The sequence below is a fragment of the Dermacentor variabilis genome, chromosome 2, assembly GCF_050947875.1.
Source record: "Dermacentor variabilis isolate Ectoservices chromosome 2, ASM5094787v1, whole genome shotgun sequence".
NCBI lineage: Eukaryota > Metazoa > Arthropoda > Arachnida > Ixodida > Ixodidae > Dermacentor > Dermacentor variabilis.
In genome coordinates this window covers 244,962,235-244,973,767 of record NC_134569.1, presented here as the reverse complement: position 1 = coordinate 244,973,767, position 11,533 = coordinate 244,962,235, and the positions used below count along the sequence as shown (strand labels likewise).

The following is an 11,533-nucleotide window of genomic DNA, read 5'->3' as shown; positions in this document are numbered from 1 at the left end:
CAAACGTTTGTTGCAAGTAGTCTGCAGCGTTGCTGAGTATGCCAATGTCATCTACAAACCGTAAGTTGGTGAGCTGTTTACCGTTAGCCCTCACTCCTGACCATTCCCAGTCTAACTGGTTGCACACCTTTAAGTATTCAGTGATAGCATTGCAAATATTTTGGCATTGATCATGCGAAGCCTGTTTCAGATATCTGGCTATGCAAAGTCGGCGGGTAGGCGTCACCCGTTCGATATCAACATTCGTGGGAAACATTTTTGACCGCTGTTCGGAGTCAGTGCGCTGCTGCCTAGATGCCCCGATCTAATCATTCCAGCTACCTGATTCAAGCGCAGGTAGCGCGCGTTTCTTGTATCCAATATCAACGCGTTAACTGCTAATGTTTATTTAGCATATACTGTAAGCTTGTTCATTTACTCACTTATAATTAGGGTGTAAATTAGAAAGACTGGGGTGTTCCAGGGGTGTTTTTGTCTTGAACACCCTTTTCCGCTAAAAAGGGTGTTGACTAGGGCGAAAAGATAAGTACACCCGCATTATACCCATAAGGGTGTGAAAATTTTAAGAGTGTACGTGGATTTTGGCGATGGTGAGTATAGCGATTTCCAAACTATGCTACTTACCCACTATGGGGGATTGGCCAAGAAGCAGGTGCTCTGTATCCTGAATATTGCGGCACAAGACGACGAAGATGCCTTGCCTCACGAGCTTTCGACGCGCGCACTTGGCGTCCAAGTGTTCGAGCGATCGTGACCGGCCGACATTTTTCCTCGACCTACCACCACCTTCGGCCGCCTACGCGCTTCGACTTACAGGTGAGTATCGCATTCACCGCCGTCCTTTTCCGTTCGATCTGACTACTGCGAAGGAACAGCTTGTCTGTTCCCCGAGTGGGCGGTATCATGCTAAAAAAATTGGGCGCGAGGACTAATCTGCCGCATTAGGCCTCGCTTCTCCTTCCCATATGTACTAGTTTAACAGAGGTAGAACGAGAGAGGAAAGGCAGGGACGTTAATCAGAGGCGAGTTTCCGGATCGCTACATTGCACTGGGGTGGCGGATATAGGGCTTGCAAAGGGGGAAAACAGAGAGAAAGAGACGAAACAGCAACAGGTCACAGAAAAGGTGTTCCAATCACAGGCGTGTACACAGGCGGGTCGATCTCAAGAAGCGCAGTAGCGCTTGCACAGCCTTCCGATGCGATCTTAAGTCGCGTCGATGTGACACTTTCCTTTCTTCCAGCAGAGGCTGGTCACCCAAATGGTTAAGCACGACGGAAAGCGATTTACTCACTATCATGGCTAACAGTATAGCTGTTACGTTGTATGTCTGCTTTCACGGTAACTAACCACTCACCAAATTTATAATTTAAGAAAATGTGCGGAATGTTTGTGCCAAAGTGCAGGCAAATTTAAAAGCGTGTGGATTAAATAGGCGTTAAATTAAGATTGCTAATCCTTCGTTTTGCGCCCACAGAGACATGCATTATGAAACGCTAACAAAGTCTCCCCGCTTCCCTTGGAACAGCAAAAACGGCACGGCAATGATTTGGAAAATAAAGAAAATATGGGAATACTACGTGTACCATGTACTCAAAGTTTGAAGCTGGTAGAATAATTATGTACTTTCAAAATAATTATGCATACTCGGCATGGTTGACATCTGGCTTTGTTGGTGCAACATCTTTGATGTAGTATCTGAGTGAGAAAACTTTTTTTCAGACGAACACAGGAAAGGACACACACAAGCGCTTACTTTCAACAGAATGTTGATTGGAAGCCAGATCCCTGCTTTATATATGTCATGCACCAACTCAGGCATGCGCAGAGAGGAATTCAGATACGATAATTCTTTGCTTGTTAAAGATAGTGAAGGCGTGCTAACATCCTGGCTTCTCAATAGTTATACTTTCACTTATTAGTCTGGTTATTTCTTATTTCTGTTTGCGCACAACGAAACATACTTCGAAGAAAGGCGATCAACCACGCGTGCTGCTGTTGGCTGCTAACGAGCCATCACTCCTTTTCTTTACATTGTTGCAGTGCTCTCTGAGCCTATCATTTAGGCACCGCCCCGTTTGCACGACGTAGTATCTACCACACGGTAGTGGTACCTGCTATACGACGCCTTCTTTACGAGATACAAACGGTATTATATGGTTCTTGTTACAGGCTACCCTTTTGTCAACAACTGGGTTGTTGCTCTAGCCTTGTTTGCTCACCTTGTTCGTGGCTATGAAAACCACGCTAACGTTTTCCCGAGCCTTTCTTTATGTGGCGGGATATTTTCTGCAAGTATGGCGTAGTGGCAAACTTTCTTCGGCCACCGAAGACAGCTGTTTTGTAGTTCTGAAATCAGGAACGTCGTCTCCTGAGAAGTGCTTCCGCAACCGATACCAGAATGTGGTCGGGATAACCAGATTTCACGAGGCGAGCCTTTTTAGCTATCAAGGCTGGTCCCCACTAAATGTCAACAGGACTTTTTGAGAGCGTTATGAAGGCATTGCGGGGGGGGGGGGGAGGGCGGGGTTGACAATGCTGATCTTACCAATTTCGAGTGTGAGGAGCTAAATGGCCACAAGGGTTTCTTTCCCCTAAGTTCATAAAACCAGCAGGTGAGGTTTGCATCAAAATGAAAACGTATATTTCGGAACCTCATACAGCTCATTGTCACTTGGAACTTCATACCTGAGTTCCAAGGGCAGCAAATATTCTCGAACCAATCTTAGTACGTTAGAGGCTTGAGAATCCAAGAAGTCTTTGTCACACTTAAGTAAAAACAACTAGTCATCCTCGTATCGAAAACATTTAAAGACGTTTGTGCCCGTAGGACGCGTCAAGAGGACTTTGTCAAGACTGGATAAACACAAATCGCTAAACATAGGTGCGATAAAAGATTCAGTTCAATTGCCTTGCTCTTGAGTAAAATGTTTTCCATCGCCTTGGATGTACGTCGAGTAGAGGTACACGGTTAAAAGTTCCAAGAGATGTCTGGACGAAATACCCGATGCACGTTTGCAATTAATCCAACCAAATCGTGTTAAGGCATTCTTTATGCACACAAGCAATGCGTCACGGGGCAAACAGTAGTAGAGGTACTTGATATCTACAAAGAGGACGCAAAGATCCTGATTAGGCTAGGACGATACGGCGTTCAAAACTTCTTGAGACTTTCCATCAGCGAAGGGTCATCTACCTCCAAGATATTTAGCTTGTCTGGCAAGGACTAGGCAAGGGTTTTTGGCCACTCATCTGTTTCAAACACTATGACCCGAGGGGTGTTTCCAGTGCATGCGTCTTCGCGCTAAGGAATACTTGAAGGAAATCTTTCTTGCATTTCCCCATATTTTGCCAGCACGTTGTCTACAAGAAGTCTCTAAAATAAGTCTCTAGCTGTCTTCTTGGTTTTTGAGATGCGCACATTGGCCAATCAAGAAAAGCAGAAACCGCTTCATTGGCTTTAGACAAAGAGACAATGCAACACTGCAGCTCATCCTCCCTCCGTATCTGTCGGGAGTACACATAACGAATCTTCCTTAAGAAAAGACTCAACGCCTTTGATACGAATATTCGAGGATGTTCGCTTACATCGGGTCAGGACTCCTTCTGAAATGCAACGCGATTCTCTGAATCAAACGCACGGCAGGAGACACGACGCACATGGCACAGCAGTTGGGCAGCAGACTGTTTGGGCTCTACCGCCAACTTGGTTTCCCGGGAAAGCTCGTTGCGAACGGCACAAGTGATGTTCGAAGGCTGCAGCGTGTGGACGGCACTTGTGGGCGTCCTTTGTCTTCGATGAGCCTGCGCTCGCAGCCTGGGGGCAACAGGGTTCCAAGTATAGACTCTTGGTCGGCAAAGCGAAGAAAGTTCCGGAGTTGACGTTTTGCCTCCTTTTCGTCCAAGCTGTCGAAAAGCAGGGACGCCAGCCAATGATGATAAACTCCAGCTTGTCTGTAGCATTCCGACTTCAGAATCTTGCTAGTCCTTTTGTCATGTCCAGTCGAAGGAAGGAAGCCGCAGAAGAGAAATGTGACGTCCTCGAGGAGTAGGCCGTTTCGGATGAAAAAAGAATAAGTACGGGCCCGGCACGTTGCAGCGGCAATGAACGTGTTGATGGCATTAGAATCTGGATAGACACATAGAAAGGGGCCATTTGTACTTGAAATAAAGTTGGCAAAGAGTGGCTTTTCGCCTGGTTGGTGCGGCATGTTTAGCATTTAGCGCGACAATTTTTTCACGCGGACAAAGGAAGGAGCACACACAAGGGGTAAACTTCAGTAGAATGTTTATTGGAAGCCGGATCACTAGTTCGTATACGTCATACATATATACCATTATATATGCCTGATACTACGTCGGGCAAAGCGGCCGATGTCAAAATGATAGGCTCAGAGAGCCCTGTAACAATGTAAACAAAGGTGGGGATGGCTGGTTAGCAGCCCACTGCAGCACGTGTGGTTGCTCGTCTCTTTTCTACGAAGGATTCGCTGTGCGCAAGTAAAAAGAAATAACCGAATAACAATTGAAAGTACAACTTTTGAGAAGCTAGCCCAAGATTGTGTTAGCACATCTTCACTATCTTTAACAAGCAAATAAATATGGTATCTGAATGCATCTCTGTTTGCGCATGCCTTAGTCGTTGCATGACATATATAAAATAGTGATCCGGTTTCCAATAAACATTCTGTTAAATGTAAGCGCTTGTGCTCATCCCTTCCTGTGTCCGTGTGAAAGAAACATGTATTCGCGCTAAAATACTATATCGAACATTAATACTCGTATTCCCCCAATTTCAATGCGTAGTAAGAGCAGCGTAGAAGGAAATAGATGAGCAATCACGTTGTTCATACATTGTTGATGCCGGAAGCATGTCGTAAGTTACGAGCGATCAATTTTTACACTGCGGTGGATAATTACACCCTTTGCAGAAGATTACTCATTCAAGCGATCCAGAGTGGCCCACTGCCGTTGTTCGCAATGTTTTCCAGGGTCGTAAAAATAAAGTACAAGACAGAACACAGATAGAGAAATGTTAAGTGTTAGTTATTACAACAGTGCCACGTTCCTGGCTCAATTGGAAGCGTTGCAAGTAGTTACTGAACGTTGCCTTCTTCCTCATTTTCGTGCGTTATAGGAGGTCTTTGTTTTACCCAACACCCTAGGTAAACTAAACGAGGCGCGGCGGAAATAAGGGCAAGCTCTAAAGTGCCTGGGCTTATATTACGGCACCTGCAATGGAAGTGCTCCGCAGCGTTGTCTGTTCTACGAGCGGAGCAACATTTAGCAAGCAGCCCCTTCGTAACTACAAAGGCCACCAGAATCAAAGTTAGCGCTCATACACAGCTCGCGCAAGGTAGACCACGCAAGGGCCGAAGTCGCCACACACGCCGCCAGGAACAGCTCTGGAGGCCGCCAGTATCTTTGTTTGGGATTTCGGTGCTATTATTGCGAACAGAGACTGCGTGTATAATTAAGAAACCCGTACCCCTGACACTGCCCTCTTTCCACTCTTATGATTCACGGCACGGCCATGCGCTCCACCGCAATACTTCCAATATGTTTCACCGCATAACACGCTTACATTGCAATGAAGCTGACTACAAGTAACCAGTTCAACGCTGATGAGACCGCCGCCTTAACGTCAACATGTAGTCTAGTCGTCTTTATTTGCATAGCCTGTCTGCCATCAGTTGCAAATTTTTATGAAGATTTACGAGAAAAGTGACCCAATTGTGCTACCAGTAATGCTGGCTCCATAGCTAAGTATCGATGTATGAAACTCGGAGCAATTAGCCGTTCGGTTGTTCAAAACCGACACGCGACGTGTATGCGGCAAGTGGCTGTGGACACGGCGCCACGGTCGCGCCACTTTTTCCCTTACGCACGCAACCTCGCTGCTGCTTTGTACGCAGAAATAAATATCTGCGCCGTTGCGAAGGATGAGTTTCGCATAGTCCAGCTAGACTTTTTCTAACTTTAAGGAGCTCGACTTCAGTGCGTGCTATTTAAGTGTTCAAACGCGTCAGTTATGTAATATATTCCCGCTGCCCGTATCACTGCTGCCAAAGGGGCAAAAGGGTTTTCGAATTGGCAGTTATTGTTTTTGTTTTGTTTTCGTACAGCTGTAAGCATCAATAAACTTTCATTGCGTGTTCCAGTGCACAGCAAGGACTCTGAGGTCATTTTCTAACCGGCGTTCATACGCAAAATTTGGCATGGAATCGCGTTGGGTGGAACGCTATTTCTACAATATTTCTGGTAGAGGACGTCAGGTGTTAGACTCAGTCACTGCGTTCAATCGGACGTTTAAAAACACGCCTTCAAAGAAGCCATGTATTAGGAAGTTTTGAAGTAAATGAAGATGACAGCGTGTGGGAAGCGTTTGCTGGGCGCTGCCGCATTTCCAAGTTTCTTTTTATTCCAAGTGCTCGTTTCCATTGGATTCTGCGAGTCTCATTTCACCTTTTCTACAACCAGATCGGCCACGCAGTTAGCACGCCTGGCTTCGCACGGCGTCAGCCATGGAAACGGCGACGAAAACTAGCGTTTCAGTGGAGACGAGCGGCTCGGCTACCAGCGCCGCGGTTGGAGCACCCACCACGACGTCCGAACAACGCTGCGAACTGGAAGCCTCGCAGGGCGACGAATCAGAGTGAGGCTATACAAATAGCAACCACGTTGCGGCATAAAACGTACGTGGTTTAGATCAGCGCTCGCGGTAAAATGCTTAGTATACGGGGTGGCCCGGCTAATTTTGGCCAGAGTTTAAAAATTGGCGAATGCCACGTAGCTGCGCAGAATCAGCGTAATGTTCCATGGCGTTGCTTGAACATACTCAGATTATCGTTTTTCATCCCGCTTAATTGCATAATTAACCCCAATTAATTATTCAATTTTTCAAATATTATTATTACAACAAAGATGTCAATGAGAAAATCGTACGTCGACAAAAAAGGCGCCGACCGAGCCTTCTGTCGCTCCGTGCGCGGGCTGCATCAGGACGCTTCTACCGAGCGTGGAACGCGCGCGGAAACGCCCGCCAAGTTGCCGCGCCACTGGCCGCGCCACTGGCGGGCCTCCTTCACACGTAGCACCTGTTGAGCAACAGAAAGCTGTATCGGGAGTTTTTCATGTTGCTGTATTGTCTAATTTGAATATTTGGAAATTTGATTAATTAATGAAGACTAATTATGTAATTACGTAGAATTAAAAGAATAATTTAAGTATATTTAAGCGACGGCGAACAACGTTACCTTAGTTCTGTCCAGCTGCGTGGGATTCGCATATTATTAAACTCTGGCTAACGTTAGCTGTGGCACCCTTATAACGCCAGCACATACTTAGAATAATGGCATAAATGTAAAGGAAAGGGTGCAGTGAAAATTCAAGACTCAGAAACAACGCCGGGAAGCGGAGCATAGCTGTGGCATTGTTACGTCAACGCTATGAATGGTTTCGTGCTTAATTTCTCAACTAAGACCTGGAGATAAAAATGTGGCGCGGCAATAGTAAGTAAACTTCAGAGTCATGGCTAGTCCACACAGTTTTGCACGCGTTCTTTGAGGAAGCACTCTGCTGATGTTATTGTTCTTCTTAATATAGTTGGTGTGTAGCAAGCACAAAACACTTCTTCAGAGTAGACAAATGTTTCATGTTCTAAATTTATTTTATTGAGTTATAAAGCCTGTATAAATCCCGGCACTTTCAGTTATGTCTCTCGTTAAATTTGAGATAAATTGTTAAATGTTGTTCGGAAAGTAAGTCACCTTGCTGATAACTACTATATTCTCGAATTTGTTTTTCTTAATGATCAGTAAACAATGCTACGGTACAAATTGGAGGCTATGTGTGCATATGACTACTTTTCTTTTACAACAAATCTGCGGCGAAAAACGAGGTTCAAGACATCTGCTGTAAATTCAGCAAGATCGGGTTTGCAGCAAGACCCAAACCAACATGAGGACATTAAGGCCATCGGTGTAGTCATACTGGACATATGACGCATAAATAGGCACTATACAGGTGCACACACTGCAGCCTCAGGTTCGCCTCCGGTATCCCTATTATCAAGCGCTGCGGTTGCGAGTACTACTCACCTATAGCCCAGACGCAAGGAATAGCCTTTTTGCAGCGATAGCTGCTATTGGCCGCCTCCCCTGGTCTTTCTACTGCCCACCGGTGTACGCCGCCGCACGTCGCTATAAATACAAAATCCTTAGCGAGAAAACAACTAAAGAAACCAAAAGCATTTGTGCTGCGAGGATTGAACAACATATCGGCAGTCCGGGATCCTACCTCTCAGCCGCTATCCCGATGCTACGCCAGTGGAGAATACTGGCCCTCGTTGGCGTGATCAAGCCAACAGCTGCCATGATTGGCTAACACCCACTCTACATCATGTGTATTGGAGAGGTCGCTTCCGCGCTTTTCGTGCTCTAGCACGTTGCCTTCCTTCTTGCAGAGGCGTTGCTAAATGAGGTTTTCGTCTACATGTAATGTCAACGCTTAAGAGTGTCTGCTTTCTCTTTGATAGTCTTATTCTTCTAGCGCTCGGCTTCATCTCAAGTATATTGAATGGCAATGACGTAGTCTTGTTATTTGGCGTATTAATTGGGTCGCCAAAAGGTAAATTTGGGAAGATCCGAACGAATCGAGCACTAAAAGGCTCAAGGGTTGGTTTGGTAAAGACCAATGTTAAAGTCCGGAAATGTAGGAGGAGGAAGAGTCTCGATATATAGGAGGAAGAAAAGGCGAGTCTTTGATTCACCACTGAGAGGGGCAACTTGCGCAAATAGCACTCACTTTTTGTTAATTTACGAAAGGAGGTTACTCAATGTACCTGCGAATGTTCACTGCAACAAGCACCACAGCAAATTGTTAGAGCCTTAAAACACATTATACTTTGCCAGCTATCACGTCGCTGCTACACGTTACAGGCGATATTGTAACATTTCTAATACGATTGGCATTCTATGGACAGTCCACATAGTTTGCGGTATTTTGTCTCAATCTAAGCCTTTTTTCCTCCAACTGGAGTAACTGGGTTATCTATGGTCTGATGCGTATCGGGCAGCTGTGCTGAGGGAACCGCGTTCGAAACCAACCATTCGATCAACTTCGGTCACTGGGTATGCGCCACTCTTCGATGACAAAATAATGTGGCCCAAACATGATAAAGGATGATTACAGTGCGTTAGCATTCAATCAACATAGCCATGCATTGTATTGTTACCGTCGAAGCGACTTATGTATGAGGTATGTATGGCGTGTGTTGCAGCGGGACTCCTGTTCTGCGCTTCCCTGAAAACACTCGCCGCAATATGGCGCCGCTGCCGCGAAGCCTGCGCGTCGCCCCCGAAGTACATGGCACACCCATGGCGAGGCGTGCGAACGCTGAGACGGCGAGCAACAGGCCGCGCCTCCCTCGCGCTTCCTTTCGGACAGGCTGCGCCATCTAGTAGCGCTGCCTTGAAGTTCGCGCGTGGCTTCCGAGACGAGGAGCGTGGCGTGCCGGCGCCTGTAGACGCTGAGAATGATTCCCTCGCTTGTCGCACACATGGTGGCACATACTTAATGGCCCAAGATGGAGAGAGGTTCATTGAAAAGCGGCGCATGGCTAGTGCATTTCAGGCGCACCCTGCTAAAGCATTGGGTTGCTGTCCTTGAAGAACGCTTGTGACCTGGGATCGATTCTAGACAGCATCGAATACATTTAGGGGATCTTGTTCGTCATTGTAGAACGGCACATTCCCAGTGGCACATGCTTAGCCGCTCAAGTTATCGTCAAAACGCGCTCACTGAAGAGCGGCTCGCACCTATTGGCCAGTGACCCAAATTGGCATCAAAGAGGTTCATTGAACAGACCAAGTGGCACATACCCAGTGCTCCAGGACGGCGTCAAAAAGTTCCATTGAAGAGCAGTACAAACCCCGTACCGCATATACAGGGACTCATGTCCGCGTGATAGAGGCTCGTTGAAGAGTGTTGAAGAGACTGAGGCATACTCAGTGACTCAAGCTGGTCCAACGATTGGTTTCCAGCCCTGTTCCTTCAGCACAGCTTTTGCCGAAATATTCGTCTATGGACCACACAGTGACCCAAGTCGGCGGGTAAACGGTTAGATACAAACATGCAAACATAAATATACGTACACAGGTACACTGCCTCCGCAAGTGCACGAATTATCCCAACAATGATGACGCATCAATTTATCCGGTACTGGGCGGAATCAAAGCAGTGTCAAACGGCCGCAATTAAACACCCGAACTTCAAGGTGGCATCGCTAGGTTACACTGAATCTTTATCCATGCGTTAGCTTTTTAGTGTACTTCACGCGCTTTCCGGGCTATGTTTGTACCTATGTTTGTTTGTTTGTTTGTTTGTTTGTATATAACCATTATCCCACTACCTGAGTTACTGGGTGTTCCGTGGTCTTATACTCGTAGTCAGGCGGCTGTCCTCAGGGACACAGTTCGGAAAGAACCATCCGATCAACTTGGGCCACTCAGTCTGAGCCAATGCTCACGCACGTGCCGCTCTTTAAATAAATTATTTCACGCCGACATGGGTTACTGCAGGTGCGGGATTCGGTAGGTACTGCTGTTCGAAGAAACTCTTTAAAGCTGACTTGGAGCACTCGGTACGCACCACACGATCTGTGTTGGTCTTCAATGAACCAATTTTACGCCAACTTAGGTAACTAGGTACGTGCCAGTCGGTATATGTCGCTCTACAATGACGACAAAGATGCCTTAAATTATTCCGATTTTGAGTGGAATTGAACTCACGTCACATGGGTTCATCGTGGATAGCAACCCAGGGGCTCTATAACGTAAAACTATTCCAATGTGTTTTTATTCCAATTTCATGACGTGAAATTTGCCTAACCTCTGACGGAAGCATCGGGCGGTGACCCGCAGGGTTGTCTGAACAGACCAATCACACACTCTCCTCGTTCGTAGGCGGTCAGTTTTGTTTGCTTGAAAAACGAGTAACGTTGCCTACACTGGGCGGCTTGTCTTATCTAATTAGCTGCCAAGAGGCGAGGAGCACACTCAAGTGGACAAGGATTCGATGGGGCCGACGCACTGCACTAGAAATCGATAACTGCATGAAGATGGTGTCGGCGTCTGAGATTGGTCTACTTACCTTGCGGTGGCTGGTCGACAATCTCGGCGGCATGCAACAGCAGCTTAAGAATGACGCTAAAATGGATCCCTGAGCAAAGAAGAGTTGGCAGAACGAGGTCGTAAACGTGCCGAAAGTGCTCAAAAACGTCACGCGACCCCGCAGTAAGGTTTATTATACGCTAATAAACCCATGCGTTCGCAGCCATTGGTGCGCCACGCTTCTCGTCTCGGAAGCCACGCGCACACTTATCGGCAGTGCCACTAGATGGCGCAGAATGTCCAGAAAGACGTCTGTGAAAAGAGCCGCATTGCCGCATGACGCGTTTCTCGGCGCTCGCACGCACCGGCGCGTCGTGCATTTCGGAGGCTACGCGCAGGATTCGCGGCGGTGGTGCTACACTC

The 11,533-nt window shown here is 46.8% G+C and overlaps 1 protein-coding gene across 3 annotated transcripts in view; it reads left to right on the top strand.

The window, feature by feature from the left end:
• The first annotated feature begins 637 nt into the window (after nucleotides 1-637).
• LOC142573210 (ATP-dependent translocase ABCB1-like) overlaps nucleotides 638-11,533 on the top strand; it is a 147,126-nt gene continuing 136,230 nt past the window's right edge. For all 3 annotated transcript variants that reach the window (XM_075682798.1, XM_075682797.1, XM_075682796.1), the window contains exons 1-2: nucleotides 638-816; nucleotides 6,480-6,654. In XM_075682798.1, the coding sequence (XP_075538913.1) occupies nucleotides 6,524-6,654 (131 nt within the window). In that variant the 5' untranslated portion in view covers nucleotides 638-816; nucleotides 6,480-6,523. The remainder of the gene's footprint in view (nucleotides 817-6,479; nucleotides 6,655-11,533) is intronic.